The sequence below is a fragment of the Psittacula echo genome (assembly GCF_963264785.1).
Source record: "Psittacula echo genome assembly, chromosome: Z".
NCBI lineage: Eukaryota > Metazoa > Chordata > Aves > Psittaciformes > Psittacidae > Psittacula > Psittacula echo.
The window spans coordinates 51,157,421-51,182,020 of NC_137742.1; the positions used below are offsets into that span (position 1 = coordinate 51,157,421).

The 24,600-nt window shown below is 37.1% G+C and overlaps 1 protein-coding gene across 1 annotated transcript in view; it reads left to right on the plus strand.

Moving 5' to 3' along the window:
- Positions 1-14,105: 14,105 nt before the first annotated feature.
- The window catches only part of FBN2 (fibrillin 2), a gene marked incomplete at its 3' end in the record, with an annotated part of 165,248 nt that continues 154,753 nt past the window's right edge, over positions 14,106-24,600 (plus strand). Inside the window, exons 1-3 of the mRNA XM_080637931.1 lie at positions 14,106-14,172; positions 14,740-14,835; positions 17,178-17,273. Coding sequence (XP_080494057.1) covers positions 14,121-14,172; positions 14,740-14,835; positions 17,178-17,273 — 244 coding nt within the window. The 5' untranslated portion in view covers positions 14,106-14,120. The remainder of the gene's footprint in view (positions 14,173-14,739; positions 14,836-17,177; positions 17,274-24,600) is intronic.

The window sequence follows — 24,600 nt, forward strand, 5'->3', positions numbered from 1 at the left end:
ACAGCACATATGTGTGGAATTAGCACGGCTTCTCTCCATTTAGATTCATGTGACTGCAAGCTGAAAGTCTATAATCTTGAGGTCAGATTTGTTTTACCCAATAAAAACATCAGGAATGATTGTACCTCAGGGTCCAATATTTAGAAAGACTAAAATTTTATTTTTAAGAAAAAGAAATAAAAGCAGACAGTTTCATAGTGGCTTTAAGCCCTTGCATCTTTAGATATCCATTTAAGAGGCGCTGTGCAGCAGCCTATATACAAAGTCATGTACCTGTATTTGTAGGCACTACAGCTGGAATTGAGAACATCAGTAAAATTGTTCTTTTTGGAAAACTACATTACAAACATTTCTGCTGACTTCCTGTTTTCCTATGGAATGTGCATAGGTGCATGACCTATTGTTTTTCCATTAGTCTATGTGAAGGGCATGCTGTATATAATATGCCATAATTACAATATGTTGGCATACTGCTGCTGAAATAAGTTAACGTAAAGTTTGTACTAGTCTTAGTGTATATAGTGCCATCACAGATATTGAAGCATTCCATAATGACAATATATATTTTATATATAATATTCTGTATTTGATTTTTACAATAGAATAGATAATAGATATTTATTTCTCCATGTGTTTTGACCATGGACCTTTTTTAATCTTCTGAATAAAGACCAGTTTTATACACTAAGATTATGTTGATTTGAATCTTACATATATTTGGCAATCATCTGTTTAAATTTACTAGAGTAAAAATTACCAGCTTTGCCTTTCTTAGGTATGCACCTATATAAAGAAACAGCCATTATAATAATTTAGCACCTTGACATTTGCATGTGCATTATAGCAAGCAACACATCAAAGTCTACCTGTATTCATATTCCACAAACCTATTTTAATTTTGTAAAATAAAAATTTGGTTCTAGTACGCAGAACAATGATCTCAGGTCCATCACAAAGGAAGAACACAAACCAAACTCAACAAAAAATTGGTTTTTATTAGTTTCTTGTTAAGAACTACTTTCATTTAGATAATGCTACTGCTTAGTTTGGGGCTTATCAGGGATTCTTGGGAATGCTGCTGAGATTGTTTTACTTCTGTGATTCCCCAGGTAAAGAAATACTATATAAAAAGGGAGAACTTCTGCTTTAAGCAGTGGTACAGCTGGACTAGCAGTCAGTACAACATTTACATGAGCGGTAGAATCCAGGTGAACTGAAACTTGGCTGCAATTCTTAAATACTCTCTCAGTTCATCGTTGTGCCTTTAGTAAAAAATTTATCTTCATATGGGCATGCAGAAGCACTGAAATGTAGAACAGATCATGTTAAGCATAATACCTAGTTTTTCAGATTCCTAATTTGTGGTGTAACACTCACGTTTGTAGCAACAACCTGTGCACTGGTTTAGACAAAGAAAACTGTCTCAGTGCACAAGGTAACTGTGAAGATGCTGTTAACACACTGCAAAGCAACTATTACATATGCTTTTGGGTAGGTGAACAGCTAGAGGAATGTATATTTCAACATGTCATATCAGTGAGATTTAGGATACTTGAACGCTCTCTTTTTAAAGATGTTAAAGAGAAGCTGAGTCAGAAAACAATGCTCAAAGACTGTAGAAACCCAACAATTTAAAATCATAATACTATAAAATTATTAATGCATTTAAATAATTATAACCATGTAGTCCAGTGTTTAGTGCCTGATGACACTTCTCTTGATTAACTGTTTTTATATGCTCCACCTACAGGTTCCCCAGGGTAGAGTTTTCAAAGTAAAGACAAATCAAAATAATCACAGCTATAGCTATCTTCCTGGAATCTGGGAAGTAATGAAGCAGCTATATCCTTCTTTTTCATATCCAGGAACTTTTGTTGCATTTTATTTAACTTGTTTAATTTTAAAATAGACACTGAGGAGTGTGAGCTCAATGGAGGGATACCTTTAACCTCCTGTTTAATTTAAGACATACACACAGATCTTATTTCCATTGCCAGTTCTCGCACATAAAATCTGGCTAACATTTCTGTATCTAGGGGAAAAAAAAAAAGAGAGGGAAAGAGTGTTTAAATTTTTTTATTTATTTTTTTTTCCCCTCCTTTGACTCCTTACCTCTGATATTAAATTTCAGAGCTTAAAGTAGGGTTTAATTTCTGGTAGCTGAGATGCCTAAATTAGGAACAATTCACTTTTGTTTTTCCTCAGATAAACAAATAAAAGTCAGTACAGAGTGGTCCACCCTACCTCTGCAATACTAAATAAACATAAATAATAAAAAAATCCCCAAATTTTACAAACAAAATAGTCAAATGGGTCCCAAAAGGTTGTACTAAGATATTCTTCCTTGTTTACATTTTCATATGTATCATAAAGGTAAAGTAGCTGACATCTTAAAGATGTGACTAATTTTCTCAAGAATCGGGCATCCAAATCTTTTTGTAGCTGAAACTTTGTAACATTAAAAGAATTTTGTTTAAGTGCATGGAACAGTACTCTTATGACATGTTTCAGTACTGTGATGGCTTTTTTGCTTTATTCAATTTATGTGTTAAGTATTATCCTGTCTTTATGTTACAAGCTCCACTTAATGGTTTCATTCCTTCTTTTCAATATGTGTCAGTTTGACTTATAACTACTTTTTTTTTTCATCTGCACGGAAAGCATTATTTTGAAACCACTGCCAAAATAATTTTTATCGTTATAAATTATAAACCTGCAACTCTGTGGGATGACTGATCTATGTGTTGTATATGTAAGGGAGTTTATATAGAGGGACAATATCCAAAGTCTTAACTGTAGAGCAACTACAAGTCAAAAATATGAACCAGAATTGCCTCTTAAATGGTTGAAATATTATTTCTATACATTGAAATTTTAGAAATGAGTAGAGACATGGAAAAGACCATAACTATTTGCTGATTTCTTTTTTATTGAGAATAAGTTTAGAGTTGGAATAAACCAGTTTTCTCACTTTTTGCTTACTAGGTTTTATTTATTGTTTACCCAACTGTGGGTCCATATATCCCAAATATATATACCAAATCAGTGCATACATTTAAAGAGAGGAAAACGGAAGCTAATTAGACTAGGCCAACTAATCTAATTATTTTATAAGCCCATTTCAGTGCATACATTCAAAAAGAGGAAAAAGGAAGCTAGGCTAACTAATCTAATTTCCTGGACTGATATAATGCTGAAAAAGAAATAATTCAGGTTTTCATGTGAAAACAAGAACATCAAAAACAACCAAGAGAGCCTTGTCAAAGGAAAACAAGATACAGGAACGTAACAGTACAGATGGATAGAACAAAAAATAAAAATAGCGGTAATGCTTTCGAAACAGTCTCAACTGGCATTCCTTTAAGCAAGCAAGAAGTCACAGTCTAGTTTAAATGATACAGTGAATATATAATTGGTTAAGGAAAACACATTAGAACAGCTATTAATAGCTTATTGCCAAGAAGGAAGAAAGTACAATGTGTCAGTTCCGGGCAGCCTTGGACCCATTTCTTTTCAATATGTTTTTTTAAAGAGTGGATGATAGAAAATTTATTCAATTTGCAGATAAACACCAACATGGAGGAAGCACAATTACACTGGAGGGCAGGATTAGAGTTCAAAATGGTCCAATAAATTAGATAAATGGCAAAAAGAAAAAATGCAAAAAAAAACCCCCCCAAAACAGAGTACACAGCTCAAAAATTGAAATGTGTTTTTACGCTTAAGGTAACACTCTTGTAGAAAAAGACTGCAGCATTACAGAATACTGTAAGTTCAATTGAGTAATAACATCAGTACTATTTTGAAAAATACAGGTAACCCATACTCCACCAGCATCTCCAATTTTCGGCTGTAAAATAAATTAATGACTCCCTCATCTCTGATCAGCTTGGGCACAGTTTCAGCTTGAGAATTCTTTTGAGCTTTGAGCATCTCACTTGAAGAAAGAGGTGAGCCCAGTCGGACGAATCAAGGCACAAGAATTAGCAGGGATCTGGAAAGCCTGAAAAAAGACTCCCACTGGGTTAGTCAGAGCAGAAGGAAAAAAAAAAAAATATGGCAGAATGATATTCTGTCATTGAAGCATGGAAGAAGATGCTAAAAATAAAAAGTGAGCTGGGGGGGAAGGTGTTTAAAATGTAAAAGGTAGGATTCCTATTGGATATTTGGAAAACTTCTTAGTGGTAAATCAAAGGTATCTGTAGCAGATCATCTGCAGCCCTGCAAATTCCTGTACTTGAGGCACAGGCTAAAAGGCCAATTTGTTGACAATTCAAGTTTTAGTTGTTTGGGCTTTTTGTTTGTTTGGGTGTTGCTTTTTTTTTTGGGGGGGTAGGGGGGGATAGGGATGGTTGTTTTGTTTGTTTGTGGGTTTTTTGGATTGGTTGGTTTTGGGGGTGTTTTTTCTGCTTTATGCAGAGAGGACTAATCAGATGACATTTCAAGGTCTTTTCCAGAAATACATTTTAAAAGTTTCTGTGTTGAAGATACCACAGAAAGATCCCAAATGGAGATCTGGTGCTGACTGAAAAGCTGAAGATAAGTAGCATGCATTAAATCCAGTGGGGAAGAAGGAACAGCTGAAAACAGTCAGACAGAGACAGCTTCTGTAGTTACAGATATTTGTCAACAGTAATCTCAAACAGGTTTATATAATGTAGGACTAGAAAGGAGGAGGTATCAATATGTAAGGTGCAAAATTAGACCATGGAATCAATTTTCCACCTGAGTAGATATCACAGCTTGAATGTGTACTTCTGGGGAGAGAGAATGTAGTAAAGGATCATATGGAAGTTACGAAACTGAGCAATAGGAAGTTTTCAAGATTTATGTTTGTTTAGGTGGTTGTTTTGTTGGTTTTTTTGTTGTTGTTGTTTGTTTGCTTGTTTTTTGTTTTTCACAGAGGAAGAGGAGGACTGGCTTAAAAGGACAAGTTCAAAACCTCAATTTTTACAATGTTTATTTTACTACAGCAACTAAACATGCACTGGAAGATGTCAGAAAGACATGGATGACATGTTAGATTGATTGAAGGAAAACAGATTATCAGATATGAGTGGCACTTACAAGTCATTAGAATACAGACAGGAGTTCACTCAGACACCTCAGTTCATATAGAACCTGTGTTCCACTTTGGCCTCTTTCCATATGGTTTAGTATGTGGGAGTCTAGAATCTATTTGGAATCAATAGGTATTTTGCAATTCGTTTTATTGAAAGGCATTTTGTTTAACATGTTTATAACTTCTATTTTAACATTTTCTTATTTCTCAGTGCAATCTGCCACATTTTAATAAAAGTTTATGTTTGGAATGGTACAGATTAGTGGTGGTAAAAAGTCAGGGGACAGCATTTGCCTTCTTGTCAAAATGAGGTGTATTAAAATAACAGTGAAAAGGTGCATATGTTTAACAAATAAGGAACTTGTTTTTACAGAACAAGTCAGTCCTGAATGTGGAAATTTGAGATGTAATTAGAAAAGAAGAAAGAAAAAGGAAAATATTTTCACATTCTTGAATGACTAAATTTCTTAGTTTATTCTGGTGTCTTCCAACCAACTCTTATCATTTGAACCACTTTTCATATAGACTAAACCCACACCATCTCAAAAAAGTAATTAAAGTACTTTTCCATGGAGGAAGCAGGAGGTACTGCACATGATGTCCAAAGATAAATGTTTCCTATTACACTTGGCGTGACCAGGCACGCAGATATATCCCTTGCCACCAGTATAATCATGTGGAAAACCCAGCAAAACACATCCTGTACCTGTATATATCCAAGTGTTTAGATCTATGAGCTGGTGATTCTGTATCACACCATATGCTAAATTTCTAAAAACCGGTATTCGGCACTTAACAGTGAAAAGACTGGGACATGCTCCTGAAATGTAGAGAAACACAAGTTCACACATTTGTGACTGCATCATTTTTTCCGTAGTGTCTTAGTCATGAAACAAAACAACAAAAAACTCCAAAAAAACCAAATACCCAAACCAAACAAAACAATGCTTTCTCCTACTGAAAAGCCTTTTAAGACAAGTATATTCTTTTATATCAAATATGCGTTATAATGTGACTTATGCTTTCAACCTGTGGCCTTGGGCAAACAGATGGGCCCAATACTGCAGTCTCTTTTATTAACTTTGACAGAAAACTTCCTGTAGCACAGGAGCAGTCTAAAATAGATTCAACTCCTTTTAATGCTGTGGGAGAAAAATAACATGATAGCAGTTTGCATAGCAGCGTTAAGAAGAAAAAAAAAATGGGTTCTTTTAATCCTGACATTCTCTTGTCATTTCTACCTGCAATACCTGCAGTGACCTAAGCATCCACTATTGGGTGCTTTTGATGATTGAGGGTAATGAGAATGTTTTCAACTGACCATCATATGTGGCCATTAAGACACATAATTCTGAGGACTAAAAGAAATTATTTACATCCAAGAAGTCTAGTTTGACTGGATCCTGCTTTAGTCCACATTTTTACTTCGTTTCCAAATGCAAAAATTGTAGGAGTGCCTTTAATTAAAAATAACTCCCACCCTTGTCTAGGAAGAAAAAAGTCAACCACACAGGCAAAGTGTGGATTCAAAAATAATCTGCATTAGAAGTTTTTCTCTGGTAATATTTTCTATATGAAAATATACACTTACATCTTTCCTGAACATTCACCAGACGTTGGTCAGATTTGAAGGGGAAATTCCGCTAGAGAAAAGTAGACATCATTCATCCTTCTGCATGAAGTAAATATGTCACAGCATGCTCTGTGGAAGAAGCTATTCTATTTTATACAGATGAAGAATAGGAGAGGAGAGAACCTCTGGGATCACCGAATTCAAATGCTTTTTAAGAGCTGTGAGACAACAGGCTAAAACATCCTTCCTAAATAAATCTAGTTTGATCCCAAATGTACTTGCAATTTCAGGTTCTACCTTTTCTAATGCAGAGCTGTGCTCCTGTCTCATCTAATAAACTCTTCTAACTGAAGCACTAATTCAAATTATTGTCACTTTACACTTCCTTTCTTCTATTATTTGCCTTCACTATTTTTTAAGAGAACCTCAGTAAGCCAAAGAACTCAAACCCTTTAGTATTGGTTTTCTTCCCTTGACTTTACTAGTGACTTCTGTGTGCTGCTATTCCAATTTTAACACATCTTCTTCTAATGTGAATAATCAGGACATAATCATTATTTTGGATAATGTCTCATCAGTGTCTTGTACCCATAAAAATTACTAACGCTTCCCTTTCTAAGACAGATTTGTTGGTAAGTATTAAATTTGTATACCTATTGACATGGACCATTTATGTCACAATCTTTTGAAAATTGACTTTTTGCTATTGAATGTTTTGTAGTACTGTATTGTATTTCCTTTCAAAATTCTAGAAAGGTATTACCTACTGCTCTTCTGCCTGGAATGCAGTGGGTCTCTGAGTCTTAGAAATCAACTTTAAAACCATGGCAAGCTGCCAACCATTTGCTTTTGTTCCTGTACATAGTACCTACAGTTTCAAACTAAAAAAAACAAAACCACAAAAACAAACCAAACAAATCCCATCCCGCAAAAAATGCTATGAAACAACAAAAAGGATTTATAATTTGGCTTTGAACCGTAACATTTTCCCCTAATTTCTAGCCCACCCCTGCTTGTAACTGCTTCACTTTTTTTGCTGTCTTTTTTCTCTTTGTGTTGTCCTTCTCAAGAAGCAGCTCTGTTTAACTTCTGGCAATTACTTCTTTATCTCTATGCTTCCTGATAGCCAAGGCCCTAAGTTTATCTCTGATCAATTCTTGCCTTTTTATTCTTTGTGGCCAGCCTGCTTATTCTTTGCATTTTTCTTGAGATTGTTATTCACTCAAACAGGCATGGAATCCTTCTCTCTCCCTGGCTTTGTTAGGCGCATCTCATTCATGACAGGTTTAACTTCTATTTTGAGGAAATTCTAAACATTACCTACTCTCATGAGATTCCTCTTCTGCCCAGTTGTCTTCATTAAATTGTTCCTTTGTTAAATATTTAATTTCTCAAGGTTCAGATCTTCCCATGCAAAATTACTGTTGCTAACCTCCAAGTTAAAAAATAATCAGCTTATCATCAGACAGAATACATATCTGTAAATGGAGCCTCTGTTAGAAGCACTGCACCATCAAAGTAGGGCAGTGAGTAAGGACCTTGAGTAAGGACCTCTTAGCTAGTGGGTTTTATTTCAGAGATAATAAAACATGGCTCCTGCTGCTCATTCCAGAATTAAAAGTGACATATAATATGCACATAGAGCTAAAAGAAGCAGCTACATGCTTTTTTGTTTTGTTTTAAATGAAAAAAAAAGAAGTTTCCTGATTGTCACTGCATGCAGTGGCACGTATGGTGATGTGCTCAACCGGTAGCTGTAATTCAAAATAACAAATCTTCTCAGATGACAAAACAGATTGTGTCCTTCTGTTGTCCAGGATGATCCACAGGGAGCACTCAGAGACTTTCAGCAGGGATGTCTCCATTGCTTTTTTCCCTATGATTAGTGGCTAACTACTCAAGTCGCCTAGGTAAATGCATGGGTTTGACCTTAAAAAGTAAGTACGAAATTGGCCAAGCTGAGTTTGGTGGGTTTTTTTTCTTTTTTTGCATTCGTTTTAAGATGCTTATGTAGAGAGAAACAGCAAGAGTAAACCAGGTAAAACTGTAAGGTGTGACCTTGCAAAAACTGCTACTGAAAGAAACTGCAAACTAATGCAGTTCAAAGGCTCTTTGCTCTTGGTGCTATTCAAGTATTTTGTGGGAAACTGTCAACTTGCTGACAAAAAATACGAGTACCCGAGGCTGAGCCGAATAAATACGGGAACGAGGGGCCTGCTTCAGCCACCACCGCTTAGGGTTGCTGCCTGCGCGCTGTGTTCCGGGCTCTGTGCCCACAGGCGGGGTGGCTGTGGGATCCCGACTCCCGCCTTGCGAGGTCAGCCCCTAGGCTTCTCCCTGCCAGGCCAGGCCTCCAGCTTGGACCCGGACTTTTCTTCTGAACCCCAGGTGCTTTTCCATGGACGGGGTTTTGCGTGTTAAGTCTCTCCGCAAAACCTGCACCGTATGCATTTCGTGGTACCCCTCCCACAAGTTTGGGAGGGCAGGGCGCGCCTAAGGAAAGCGCAGAATTTCCTTTAAGACCAGCTCTACTTGTTCCGCGCTCTCTCCGTATCCTCCGCACCCTTCTGCTCCCCGGCAGCCGCCCCTCTACCCGGCCCCTGCCGCAAAAGTACACGTGCGGCTCCAGCTCCGCTCCCCATGGCCCGGCCCGGCCCCGCTCCGCTGTGCCGCTGGCGGCAAACCCCACCCCCAGATCCCTCCCCACGGTCCCTCCCGCCGGCTGCGGACAGCCCGCCGGCTAATAAAAGCAACCGCAGGAAACTGAGAAGGTCTTTTCTCTCTTAGTCCTTCTCAGCACGTTCTTCTGGTTATTGTTAATTGCTATCTTGTTTTTATTTGAAATTCAACTTGGTTCTATTGGATTCCTTTTATTGGAGGAGGGAGAAAAGAAAATCCCAACCAACTCCTTTTTCTTTCCTTCCCTTCTTTTTTTCCCCTCTCTTTGGAGAGAGAGGAGGGGGGGATGCAACGTGGACCCCACCGTTGGTATCACCGTGTCGCGCTGACGGCCGCTACGGCAGGGCAGGCTAGGGAGGAGAGAAGAAATCATTCCAGCGGCTGAAGCCTTTCCCCGACGAGCAGCGACACCGTGTCCGCCGTCGGCGGTGCGGGACAGGCGTATCCCCTCGGCCCCCGCCCGCCTCCCTCGCCGTTCCCAGCGAGGCAGCGGCAGGATGGGGAGAAGGCGATGGCTGTGGGTGCAGGCCTGCGTCCTGTTGCTGGGCTGCCTGGTGTTCTGGACGCAGGGCGCAGCCGGGCAGCAGCAGCAGCTGCCGCCGGTGCGCCTGGGCGGCACCCACCCCAACGCCAACGCCGCGTACCGGGAGGATGGAGCTGGCAGCGCCCCCGGCCGGGTCCGCCGGCGAGGACAGCAGGACGTGCTCCGTGGGTAGGGACGCTCTCGGCCCCCGCCTTCCTTATCCTGAGCCCCCTTCCCCGCTGCCGCCAGCCTCAGCAGGCTGCTCCCCGCTTCAAACACGAACTCGCAGTCTTCGTTTCTACCCTGAATACATCTTACCTTCCGGCCCCTTTATGTGGCTGGGGAGAGTTGTGATGAGGTGAACTTAAAATTTTGTCCTCAGCAATGAAATATGCTCTTTTAGTTAGTGCGATTTTATTAAAAGCAGCTGTGTGGGGCTACATCACAACTAGCAGAAGTACCACATTGGAACTTTAGTCAGGCGTGTTAGAGTATTAAGGTACTTTGACACTCTTCTTTGGCTTCTACTGAGAAAATACTCAAAGTCTGGTCTTTATGGTGTTTTGGGGAGTTCTTGGTAATTGGATTAGTTTGTTAGTCTTCATGACCAGTCATTCCTTCTATCTTGTGTCAACAGCCAAAATTTTATAGCCAACTGTATATGAATGCAGAACCAAACTCCCTTGCATATCCTGAATAGTTCCAGCAGGGATAAGCCAACTGCCGTTGACCAGTCTGCCTCTCCTCTGCATGCTAACCAGTTCAACTAGTACATTCTGTACATGGCTTAGAACTTCTTGAGATGGAGGAATACTTTATTCCTTTGAAGGGGAATTTTTGTACACATCTTGGCTACGCATTCTTTTGCTTGTTTGTTTCATGAAGCTGGTTTCTTCCCCTGTGTGTGAATAAAACTGTGGATTGTATTTACCCCCATTTAAAATTTTGTATATATGTTTGTTTGTTTGTATAACAGGCCAAATGTGTGTGGCTCTAGATTCCGATCGTACTGTTGCCCTGGATGGAAAACGCTCCCAGGAGGAAATCAGTGCATTGTTCGTAAGTGTCTGACTTCAAGTTTCTACTGCCCTAGGGGTAGTAATAAAAATAAATATTCTTCTGTGAGTTACTGCTTCATTCTGTATGAGAAAAGAGAATTTGTTCAGTCTTTAGCCTTATTTTTTTAAAAAAGAAAGAAAAATGAAAAAAAAAGAGAGGTGGATTTATAGGCCCATGTTTCTTTTAATAGAAAGCTTAGACAATTACTGCATTTTCTTTGGTGACTTGTTAGGAGGCATGTTTCCTCTTGTTTTGGTTGCATTGGGGTTTTTTGTTTGTTTGGTTTTTGTTTTTTTCTTTGTTTGTGGGTTGTTTTTCTTTTTTTAAGAACATGACAATGAAAGGAAAAGGAAAAAAAAAAAAAACAAACCAAACCCACAAACCTTTCATAAATCAAATAATCAACTATATTAACAGAAAAAAAAAATTATGAGAAGGTCTTGATATAAACCAAATCAGATCTGAAGTTTTGTGAAACATCTGTGCTAGGCTTGGAATTACAATCAAATTAAAAATTGTTTTACATCTGGGTTGCTTATTCTCTTGCCTGTTATTGTTAGTTGTGTTTTAATAACTAAGAATCATGTAGACTCGAATTACTGCTTGGTCATAATAGGTACTTTTGCTGATAAATGTGGCTGTTGACATTGCCTGATGGAAAAAAAATAAAACCTGTTCAATACTCTCATTAGGGAATGTTGTCCACCTAGAAATCAGACAGATAATTAAGTTGGATTTCCTGTCTGTCAGATTAGAGCTGATATTAGACACATGCTTCTGAATTTTAGTGCAAGTTTTACCATCCATCCTAGCATGTCACCATCTCTTTTTCTAATAAGTATGCTCAACATCAGAACTTACTGCCCTTTATGTAAGCAATGAAGGTCTTTATAATACTCCATCTAAGAAACTACAGACATCTGAGACTAAACTAGGGAAAGACTGGGTGTTAATTCAAGATCTACCAAACTTAAAGGTGACATTTGGGCCCCTACCTTGTGATTCAGTACTAACAACCTATCTACTACATGAGTGAATTTGCTAGCATTTCTTATAACTGTGCCTTGTGTCACTGATTTTGACCTAAGTTTGACGTAGCATTTCCTAGCAAAGATTAACTGAGTCATTCAGAGGAAGATGCTGGTATCAATACCATTGTGGAAGAAGAGGAGCTCCTAGAACGTTCAGATCACACTTATAATCTCTTACAGTATTGTCTACTTAAATGTAAACCTGAGTTTTAAAAATGAATTTAGGCTACCTAATATGCTTTTGACAGGATTTTCAAATTCAGGTGGGTATCTAGCTCAAATGAAATTAGAGTGATGATTTAAATGCCTTCAGAAATTCTTATATGTTATCCTTAACAGTGACTCTCAGTGCCTTGTAAAGACCTCTGTTTCATATCTCTTCACATCCAGAATAATCTTTGATTCACTATTAGTTTATGTGCACAAAGGACATCTTTTTGCTTCCTGTTTACTTACTGGATCTTAATTGCAACTCTTTAATATTTTGAGGGGTGAATGATTAGCCATGACACTTTTCTATTTGTATTTTTGATGAAGGTTTTGAAGCACAGATTTCTATGCTCATGTTAAATATTCATTGCGATGATGGTACCCTTAGCTGGAGCTGTTTAGCTAGACAGAGTTTCTTACACAGGGCGACAGACAAGCTAGCAAACTTCTTACTGGACATGCGTTGATTATAATTAGTGCAGATTGTAACTGGTGATTTTAAAGTATGATTTCATTATGAGAAATCTATGAGTAGTTGTGGGTCAACAGGAAACTATTCTGACCTTACAGTGTTTTCAGTTGATAGTGTGATGATGGTAGTTGGCAGTCTGTGACATATTTTTGATTAAAAGTGATCTTTTATCTGCGAACCGAAGGTCTGGGTAGATTTACTTTTTTCTTTGTTAAAATAAACTCTACTGATAAAAGCATACTTAGAATATGCTTTCAGCTCTGAGGCTTTCAGTTGATAAAACATTATTCTCTAACAGATAATAAACCAAGAAAATGGTCTAAATGTAGACCTTGTTTAATCAGGAGATTGAACTATGTTGCGTAAAGATGGACCAAACAGTGGTAGAAAGAGCCCTGTTCCCTGTGTTTGTACAGTGCTCTAAATCCAGTTTCTGACTTCTAAGCCTGCTAAAGGAGAAGGTATTTCACATCAGACAGTGGTATGTCTCTAATTGCAACCAAATAGTGAAATCCCACAAACTCTTTCTCCTTTCATGGCTTCACATGTATGGTATAGTTGTCGAGGAATTTAACAGTAAATGTAGATGAGGATGAGGCATGCTGCTTTTGTTTGATCCTGAAAACTGGTGTCAGTGGATCACTAATGTGGCTTTGTCTACTCCTGTCTTGTAAATAAAATGTGGCCCTTATTGGAGTATGTCTGGGAGGATGCTGGTTTACTAAATCTTATCTGGTCATGTTCGGCATTGAAACAGAACTGCTGATTTCATGGAAAAAGCATGTACATTTCAGTGTGGCCATATTTGAATTCTGTAATGGGGCAGCAAGAAAACAGTTGGCTTCCTTATAGGAGTTTCATTTACACATGTTTTTCTAAATCAGGAGTGGAGCACAAGCATTCTGTAATGGTCTTATCTCTGCAATTTTTTAATGTATGTGACCGTGTGGATTTTTTTCTTTCATTCTAACATACATAGACAGGGTTTTTAAGTAGTCAATATGTTCTTGGCAAATTATCTACTGAAGGTATTTGTTACTTTTGTAATCCTTCAGTGAAGATGTGCTTCCAGATTATTTGATACTCTCAAAACCCCAAAGTTATTTACAAAGAAACTGATTCTTGCTTAGCTTTGTGCTTTACAAGCTGTTTCTTGCACCATATGTGGTTTTTAAGAACCTCCTGTGCCATACTTGGCTCTAAATGTTTCAGTCTCCCTTTTGGTGTGTTTGCTAATTCAGCAGGTTATTTTGATGCGTTCATTTAGATTTCCTTTAGAATCTGGATTTGGCCTGTAACTCCTGGCTGACTATAGCTGGCTCTGTCGTTCATTTGTTCAATGGCGCTTCCTTGGCTGGTGAGGGAGAAAGGAAGGCACAACTTTATTAATTTTTTTTTTTTTTTTTTCCTGTAGTTGCATACTACGGTTACTGTTAATCACTTTTTAATTGTCTTCTTCTTCAGCAATTTGTAAAAATAGCTGCGGTGATGGATTTTGTTCCCGTCCTAACATGTGCACCTGTGCAAGTGGACAAATATCACCTACTTGTGGATCAAAATCTAGTAAGGCCTAGCTATATTTATTTTCGTCAGAGATTTCATTCTAAGTAATTCTCTTTGAGCATCAACTGAAAAATAACTACTGTGTAAATTCTTTAAAAATAACCTGTCATTATTGGATACACACATGTAACTTACACTTTGGTATATCTCTAGTTTTTTATAAAGTTTGATATACCATGAGTGCATGTTTACTCTGTGTGACAAATTGGAAACAAATGCGTTTAAAGACATAAGCTGGTTTAAATATGAATGTGTGTAGTGTTTTCGTTGAGTGCATTTTCCTAAGAAATTAAGGTTGTACAGCCAAGATAATGAAATATTCCAAGATGCTAAATATATTCATGGAAAACTTAAAAAACTTCATGGTTGTTTTTAAAATAATGGCTGACTAATATCTACAGCTTGGACATCTTTGGACAAGAATAACTCAATGTACACTTAAATACACAGCATATATTATACAAAGCTCATGTCTACTTTCAGACATCTCTGTTTTTATCCACATTTGCTTCCCAATGTGGTATTTTTGCCTAACACTGGTATCTCTCTGCCTGGGTTCCTCTGCAGTACAACAGTGCAACATCAGGTGCATGAACGGGGGTACATGCATGGATGATCGGTGCCAGTGCCAGAAGGGCTACATTGGAACTTACTGTGGGCAGCGTAAGTAAGCGCTCTGTTGCATCTAAACGTAAATCCACAAAAGTCCTTCTTATTTTAGGATGAGTAGGAAGATAAAAAAGCCAATATGGTGAAATATAATGAAATGTCTGTGAGAAATTTAATGCTGTTTTGAGGTAGAGAGTTTAGCTGAAAGTCAGTTCATGCATTTGTATTCTCTAAAATTCAAACTAAAAATCAAATTCATCAAAAATTGATTGATTACCATTGAAAAATCCATTGGTAACAATGGCAGTACACATTCCACTCTCCTTTCTTTACCAGACAATCACTATTTTTTCATTCTCTATGATGAAGTTTCTCCGTTTTGTAAGAGCAGTCAAGCTACTAGGTTGAAGCACGGTTTTCTGTGTGACTAAAGAAAAAGATTAAAATCTATTCAAGCTTTTGGATACCTTTTTGGTTTTGCAGACAAGCTAAAAAGTCAGTTATTTGCACAGCTCTATGTATTGCATTACAGTATTTACAAGCCATACAAATTTAGCAAACAATAGAAGTCACTGAAGGCTGCAGGGATGAAGAGAGACTCAAAGTGCATTCTGAGGCCAGCTGGCTACTAATTCACTGAGAAATTAATTGCTTAAGTAAGTCTGAAGGAACTAGAGACAAGCAAAAGGCATCTCTGCAAAGAGCAGACTGAATATTGTGAAAAAAATGCCCTTTTTCTCAGTCATTTTTACAAATGCTGAAGAGCAGTCTTGTGCTTGCTTTATTTCTACCTCAATGAAATTCTCTAAAATCTTGGGTAATAATTTAATCCTAAAATGTGACCCTAGAGCTTCTGGCTCCGTCCTGCTAATTTTAAAGTGTTGTATCAACACCTGAATGGTCTCCGAGAGAGCATATTTCCAGTGAATAAATGAAAAGAGGATTGAATTTTCAATCAGCAATTCTAAAGTGATCCAGAAAATCTGAACAAAAAAATCCAGAAGATCTGAACAAAATCTGGAGGTTGGCCTCAGATTCTGGGACTGTTAAACTTTCAAGGAAGATTGGGTATTTGTCTTCTAAATGCAGTTTGGAATGAATGTCTAAAAAATGTAAATATCTTTATTTTGTTTTTAGTAAGATATAATTTTATATTAAATATACTGAAGTTAATTGTCTAACTACATTTTTATTGTCCATTAATTCGTTAATTTAACACCTGCAGAGAAGTATCTTCATTTTATGCATAAGATATGCATTCTCAGTAAAAAGTAATTCAGTTTTACAGTTCTCAGTAAGAAAGGCTGTATCACATTTCCACATAACAATATATTTTATGTTCCCCTTTGTGATATAGGAGGCAGTTTCCAGAAATATATACCTTCTCTAGGTTGCTGAGGTTTTTCTGCGCTGGATACTCAAATACGTTACAAATGCCACCTTCAAACTGGTGGCATCTGTGTAGGAAAGCAACCTAGAGACTTTTAGACTAAAATCTCTTTGCTGTTGCTCAGAGAGACTTCAAAACAGTGGGGCTCTCATTTTAAGGTGAAATGCTTTGATTTGGAGCATATGCTAACTTGAAAAAAAGGATATATGTCCTGGAAAATAGACATAGCTAAAACACTGCTTTAGTGGTATTTTTCAGCCACGCTTAAGAACTGTCTTCATTTCAAATTCAGAAGATTTCAGTGCTTTGGCAGGAGGCTTTGTTCTTGATTCACACTATTGATAAATAGCATGAGTGGGTGTTCTGAAGTCCCACAACCGTAAAGTGCCTTCTCCATCTGTATATACTGTGAATTTATACTCCCCCCCAAATGTTTTATTGCTTGTTGGGATCTTCTAGGAAACACAGTTTCTGAAGGTACGTAAAGATTAATTAAAATGGTAATTCCTTTCTCTTGCTCTAAACATGACTTCTGCCAGCAGTATCAACTTTGAGAGCTGATTTATCTGTCTCTGAGACTCCCCAAGCCCTCCTTCATGAAAAGTTTCTTGCTGTTATGATGACATAGCATAACCTGATATGCTCAAACCCCCTCAAAACAGTTTTTATCTGCTAACTTTGGTGATGGATGTAAGTTCTTGTAATTAGTGAATAGAGCTGCAGAACTGTCTAAAAATATACGTGAGTTAAACATCTGCTAAGAATCTGTGCTGAAAATAATTGAACAGCTGCTTACAATTAGCATCATACAGGTACTAATGGAATTTTACTTGGACAATCATTATTGTTGGTGATGATGAGTAGGAAGGAGATGAGTTTGATCTTCAGGTCCAGAAAGACTTAAAGCAGTTGATAGGAAAAATGCTATTTTTGAATTTTGTGTGTGGTAGTCTTTGAAATATTGTTACTATAACATTTAAAACTTTCGTATTTCTGTTAATTAAAGCTGTCTGTGAAAATGGCTGCCAGAATGGAGGACGGTGTGTTGGACCTAATCGCTGTGCATGTGTCTATGGATTTACTGGCCCTCAGTGTGAAAGAGGTAAATAAGAAAGGAAATTATGACCATCTATATGCAACAATACAGTATGTACATATTTTATGCTGTGTATTTTCTGGCTGAGCCAGTAATCTTCCAGTAAACCATTTATTATTCGTAATTTTAGAAAGTGTCTTCCTTTTTAGTCTGGCAGCCGAATTTCAGATTGGTAAGTAGAAAGCTGTCACAATTGGTAGGAATTTGAGCTGATTTAGGCTGCTTATTTTGTTTATATAATAGTTAAAAGAAAAAAATTGCTCTCAGCTATGTGAAATAGTATTACAGGAAAATTGCTAATGATATAACTAATTGCGTAAGTGTAACGAATTTAAAGATTGTTTTTCTGTATAACACCTCTTTTATAAGAGGAACTTGGGAAGTTACTTGCTCTGGTTAGTTCTCTCCAATAGGAGAAAGTCAGAGACGGCGTGAAAAAATAACTAATTACTGTAATACTGAGATCAGTTCCTTAAACTATTCTTAAACATCTTAGATATGGCTTAGCTTATAGTGTTTCCATGAATGGGGGACTAAACTCAGTTTTATTCTAAAATTTGAAGGAGAAATCCCTCAGCCTTCTGATGGGCTTAGAGATACTGACAAAGTCAGTTCTAATGATGCTGACCAAAACATTTTTTGTATTACACTAGGTGATTAGCACACCAATAATTAAGGCACTAAGTCCATATGTAGTGATTTAGAATAAACCTGCTTCCATTCTCGTAAATCTTTTTTCCTTGCTTTTAATAACTCAGAGCATTGTTTGAAAATGAGATTGTGGAAATATGGTAATGTAGACCTGTTCTCCATCAGATATAATTGTAGAATGTATTCTGTGTATAACCCAAATTACTATCTGTTTAGAATGGATATTTAATGAGTGGATATAGTGAGGATTGCTTGTCAAACCAATAGTGTTGTACATCCTTTAACATGAAGTTTTCAGTAATAATCAAAGATGGTGCTGAAGAGCTTAGCAGCAATATTATTCTTTTGTCCAAGTTTGTATGTTTGTGAATACATTTCTCATCAAAAATGGTACTGAAGAACTGAACAACTATAGTGTGAGTGCTGAATACTGGTCTGCATTTTTATCTTACTCCTTTAAAGTATTCAAAAGGTTATCAGTACTGAAAAGGGGGATGGGATCATTTGGACAAATAGAAAGTCACATTCTTAATTCACATTAGCAGTGGACAAGAAAGCCACTTGGGGCAGAAGTAGACTTCTTAGATTGGTAAAATAATTAAAATCAGATAGGGCCTTCACAGGCCATCTAGTCCAATATGTGCTCAAAGGAGGTCTAATCTGATTAGATCTGTTCAGTGTTTGAACTGTCCAGTCAGTTTTTGAACTCCTTTAAGGATGGCGATTCCACAAAATCTCTGGACAACTTGATCCAGCATTTGGCCACCCTCATGGTAAAAAAAAAAAAAAAAAAAAGGAAAAAGAAAGATAACATTTTTGCATGTTCCAATTTGTATTTATTGCCTCTTTTCTGATTGCTGTGAGCCTCCAAGAGTCTGGCTTCAATTTCTCTCTATCCCCTGAACAGGTAGTTATAGGCAGCAACAAAATCCCCTTGAAACCTTGCCTTCTTAAGGCTGAATGAACTCAGGTCCCTCAAACTCTCCATGCAGGGCAAGTTCTCCAGCTCCCTGAACCATGGGGTGCCTCTCCCCCAGACTTTCTTCAGTATCTCCATTTTTTTTCTTGTATTGGAGGTCCAAAACTGGATACAATACTCTGATGCAGTCTTAGAAGTGCCAAATGGAGGTGAAGAGCCACTTCCTGGATTGAATGTATCATCCTGATACAGCCCTTCCAGCTGGCCTTGTTTGCTGCACGGGTATGCTACTGCTTCCTGTTGAAGTTATTTAGCAGGACTCCTCTGATCCTTTTCTCGGACCTGCTTTGCAGGCAGTTATCCTTCAGCCTGTGTTGTTCCATTAGATTATTCCATCCCAATTGTGAGACTTCCTTTGCTTTTTCTGAAGTTTGAGATAACTATCCACCCACTTTTTCTAAGCTGTCATGGATCACTGAGTAGAAGCCCTGCTCTCCATCATTTTGACTGGTGCTCAGATTTGATGTCATCTGCAGTCCTGCTGAGAGTGTGGTCTTGTAGCATCATCCAGGTTGTTAATGAAGATGTTAAATTTTTACTTGTCCTGGTACTCATCCCTAAGGAACTGACTGCACCAGTTTCTGGGCCTGTCTGAACTTTGCTGATTACAACTCTTTTAGCTAGTAGTCCAGCCAGTTTTCCAGTCACCTTATCTATTGTTACTTACTTGACTTTTATCTCATCACAATATCTCTACGGGAGAGCTTTGCTCAAGTCAAGCAGCGTCCACTGCCTTCTCCTTGTCCTTGGCACCAGTGACCTCATGGTTGAAAGCAGTGATGGCATTTGCTGTTGGTAAGCCCATGCTGGCTGCTTCCAAACACCTTTGTGTAATTCATGTGTTTAGAAATGGCTTCTGAAGGGAATCCTGTGGAATGCTTAATTTCAAATTATATTCTGAAGTGTTCAAAGCTGAATATAACTTGTAAAAAATATCTTTACATTTGTTGACTGTGAAATGGAAATAATTTCCATGTAGGTTAAGGAAATAACTAAACCAAACACTGAAAAAGCATCAGTTGCCATTTGTTCCTCCAGGCTGCTTTTATACCCACTAGATGTCACAAGCAACAGAAGAATGTAAAGGATGAATTTTGTTTCTTTTATCTCTAATAGCTTGTTGTTTACATTCTTAAAACGAGGCTTATGGACTTCTGTTCATTGCTGTTTAGATTTTATCTGTTAGATGCTTCATCCAGCCCATTCTCTATAGTTGTTCCTTATGAACCAAGTGCGAGGACTCCCATCTTTTACATTTTGGTTCCTGGGGAATTAAGAAGCATTATTGTGTTAAAAACTCTGTTAATATTTACAGCCATTTTCAGAAATAGGTCTTTATAGAAAGTATACCTTCCTTCTAGCTAAAACAACAGATTACCAAGTGTGTCAGTTTAGGATGGATATTAAAGCTACATTATATAGTTATTTGGAAATTGAGCTATTATAATTAAAAAATTACATTTCTGTACTTGAAATTGAAGGTAGTGAGCCAAATTTGCTTCTGTCACTGTCACATTAATATAACAATTTAATATATATAATTATGTATGTAATATAATATACTTTTACAACAGTGGGTGGGGTTAAATAAAATTTCATCTAGTCTCTTATCTTGGTGTTGCCTTTCTCATATTCAAAAAAAGAAGTTGCTACTACTAATTTATTGTACTATTATTCAGTTAAAGATAGATTACTCCTGTAGTATATCTTGGTAGTGACTATAGGAAGTCCCTAATATAGGAACAGTTAATGCTAACTTCTTTTATGGTTTACATGAGCTGGAATACATGAAAAAATACAAAAGATATCTTAAATGCTTACTCTGATCAATAGTGATTTGTAATTTATGCTTTTAACCTAATAAATTTCTGCTTTTGAAAAAAAAATACAAAAGGAAATTATTTCTTCATTGGTTCATTGCAATAGTTACCTATAATAGTTTACAGTAAGAAATGCCTCTGTAGTTTAATTTTAAACTGACTTTAGCAACAGCATAACTCTTTGAGTAAAATTTTATAAGTTTATGTGAACTTCCTTTGCAAATCACAACAGAGTTATAAGGGATTTTGTTTTGTTAGTTTTTTACATTGTTGTGCTTTAAATGCATACTTTTTATTGTTCTGTAAATTAAGTTCTTTAAATTAGGTATTTTCTTCCTAATATAGAACATATGTAACTTTCCTTCAGATTGGCCTCCCAGCCTCAGCTATATGATAAAATGTGACTGGCTGTTCAGCTGTCTGGGCTCTGAGCAGACTAATTTCCGGGCTGGAGACAGGAGGCTGAGCAGTAACTAATGACTGGCATGATTACAGTATTTAGCTTGAGACTTGCTGCTGGGTTAACAAGAAAGCAGGACCTGTTTGGGAGCTCATGCTTTACTTTTTCTGATATATACAATGACCTTTTGTATTTCCTGTCAAAGACTGTTCTTTTGGTCAGCTTCTTGTCTTTGATTTGTAAACACACAAGATCCTTGCATTTGATTTTGTCTCCTTTATTATGGACTTGTTGTTGTTGTTGTTGTTGGGGTTTTTTTTCCTTAAATAAAAAAAATAGATGTTGAAATTTTGCTGTTGAATTTTTCCCAGTAAAAAATAATTTGGGAAAAAGAAATTGGGGAAACAGATTAAGAAGCCTCATCCTCAGATGTACACATAAGTGTTTGGGGTTTTGTGTTTTTTTTTTTGTTTTTTTTTTTTTTTTTTTTTTTTTTTTTTGTTTGTTTTTTTTTTTGTTGTTTTTTGTTTGTTTTTTTTTTTCTATCATGACCACTTCCTTTGGTTTCTCAAGACTGACTGATCAAATGATATTTGTAGTTCGGCTCATGTCCTGGTATTTTTTTAATTGATTCTCTGTGGAGGTATGAAGCCATGGAAAACCAATGATGTTTTCCTCCTTCTTTGTCATTTAAAGGGAGGAAGAGGCATTGGGAAAAGAGAATCCTGTCACTGATCTAATTTTGCCTTCATCCCATGTAGAAGGAGAAAGAATAGTGTTCATTTACTTGTATGTAAGTGACTTATAATGGGATGTAAAAAGGTTTGGACTGAGTAGATGTGCATAGCTTGGGAATAATATCCTTTTGAAGAAGGGAGAGTATTTCAGATAAAGCTATCAAGATTGGGCTGGTGAGAAAAGAGGGAAAATGGAGAAATATGATAACTGAACATAGCGTGAGAAGCTATGGGTTGCCAGGAGCTTTTGGGTTGTTCTCAGGAAAATTGCTACTAATGTATCTTATCCCAATATATTTGTTGCACCTGGTATTCCCAGCGCAATGTCCGGACACTTCCTCTGTCTGAATTTTGGAATTTCTGGCTATCAAAGGAGACAAGAGCCCATCCCTCATGACAGATGAAGTAAATCAGTGATTAGAGCTAATGCCCCCCTTACAGGTTCTTACTGAGTTAATAGGGAAGACTGAATAGATGCAGGCAGATAGTGGAAACTCTTGCTGTCTGCAAGGCAGCAGTTTCTGTGACAGTTCTGCAATGCCTACAAGAACTTGGTCCACGCATTTGAGAGTCCTAAGAGGGACAGCAGCAGACAGTGAAGTGTCTGTGGTGTTGAAGAAGAGGATGTTGCAGAGGATAGTGAAAAGGGTTTGAAGCAGAGGGTGTAACTGAAGTAGAGGTTCATGTTGTGGGGTAGGAGAGCATACATCTAACATTGTATTTGAGACCAGTTACCTTCATCTGACCCTTTCTGATAGGAAAATAATCAGTGATGATCTTATACATAAGGACAATAGAGAAAAGGGAAGAAGGGGAGATGAAAAAAGAAAAAAAAAAAAGACTTCTTTTCAAGCTGGGAAGTGGGTGAAGAATCCAATCAACAGCACAGAGAAAAGTGTAGTAGGAAGTAAAAAGCATCCTCAGTGAAAGTATATAGTAACAGGGGAAAGAAGAAAGAACAAAGAAAACAGAAGCAAAGCTGTACTGATAAAACTGACTTGCACTTAAATGTTATTAAAGATATTTTTGGATAATTTATATAATTATTTAAACTTATGGAGGAAACTGACACAAGTTTCTGTAGGACTCAATGCTTCTCGAATATATTTTTACTATAAAGAAAACATCCAGTTCATATTTAGTCTGTAGTGCTGCTGAAGATTCTTATATGTGCCCAAGTGACAGTGATTAGGTGTAAATGAAGCAAAGAGGGAATTAAATTCTTTATGAAACTACGCTTTCCTCTGAAAGGTATTCAAATGATCTTTTAACTTTGCACAACTTTTCCATATCTGTTGATGGTAGCATTACCGTGAGAAGTAGGAGTGAAAACTTTTTTGGGATATATTCAGATCTTGTATGAGTATCAGGTCTTACTCCTGTAATCTCATAAGCTGCAGAACTCCTTGGTATGCAGGCTGTGGCAGGTTATGTTCAAGAGGTTTCCTGTCTGCCAGCCATGGCATACTGTTGCATGATAGGTTATAAAAAGACCTGTACTTTTTCTCAAGTTGCTTGGTTTATTTTCGCTGTCTCCCAACAGCTGTAAACTTTGTTCAGGTGTTTAGCAGCAAAAAATATGCTTTTGATCAATAAGCTCTTCTCTTTTGTATAAGTTGTGGGAACATAACTATTTTATGTTGTTGGGTTTTGCTTTATAGTAGCTACTATTAGCCTGAACTGAAATAGAGGTTCTTTATGTAGCATCTGTGTGTGTATGCATAAGTGAGTCCCTGCTCTGAAGAGCTAACCAGACAAAGGAAGTATTATTACTCTATTCCCTGCCCCCAACACAGGCAGTGGCACATGACGTTGCGGTGTTTTGAAGGCTGAGCAGGGAAGCTTCAACAGACTTAGCAATCAACCGAATAATCCTGGGTTTCAGTCTGAGGTTTTAACTAGGGGAGTCATCCTGCCTATTTTATCAAGGTTGTGTAAAACTGTTAAACTTTGCATGCTGTAGGAGTGAGTATAAATGAAAGTGCAGGGCATTTTAGTAGGATGGGGGAAGAAAGGAAGATAATGAGAATAAATAAATACTTACTAAACACTGCTTTCAGATATCAACCAGCATTCTTCTTTTCTTCTTGCCTAAGGGCAGTGTGTCATGGTGTCTTTTACGTTTTCTTATTTTTTTTTCATGTGCAGTAAGTGGAATACTTACCTGATGAACTCCAGTTTAATGAATTTTAGGTCTGCTTTTAACCATTGGAAAGTGGAGCACGTGAAACTGAGATCTTTTGCAAGTTTGTAAAGGAGTCATTCAGGGCCTGTTGAGTTAAGAAAAGAAAATCAGTTCAATATAGCGTACTCTTAAGTACATGGTTCAGTTTACAAGGGGTGTTTGTTACTGCTGGCGTAAATGCAAGAAATACATCATCAACTTGAAGTCTAATTAACTAAACCAAATTAATTTTAATCAATTTAACTAAGAAACTGTTAGTGGTAGTTTAAGGCTTTTGAAAACGTGGGTATTTCTAAAACTTTCAACTTTCATCATGCTTTTCTACTTACTTTATATTCTAAATTTTCTGTTAAAAAATGTCAGCTTTTTCCACACGTAGTGTAAAGTTGATTATAAGCAAAGTGTCAGAGTGGTGGTGGTATTTTTAAAAAAGATTCAGTTTAAAATAAAAAAGCATACCTTTAATTCCTCTAGGAAATAGTAAGAGGTAACAATTGCAAATACCTGCAGCAATAAAAGGTAAAATTTTATCAGATGAGTAAGTACTTTACTCAGGAAAAT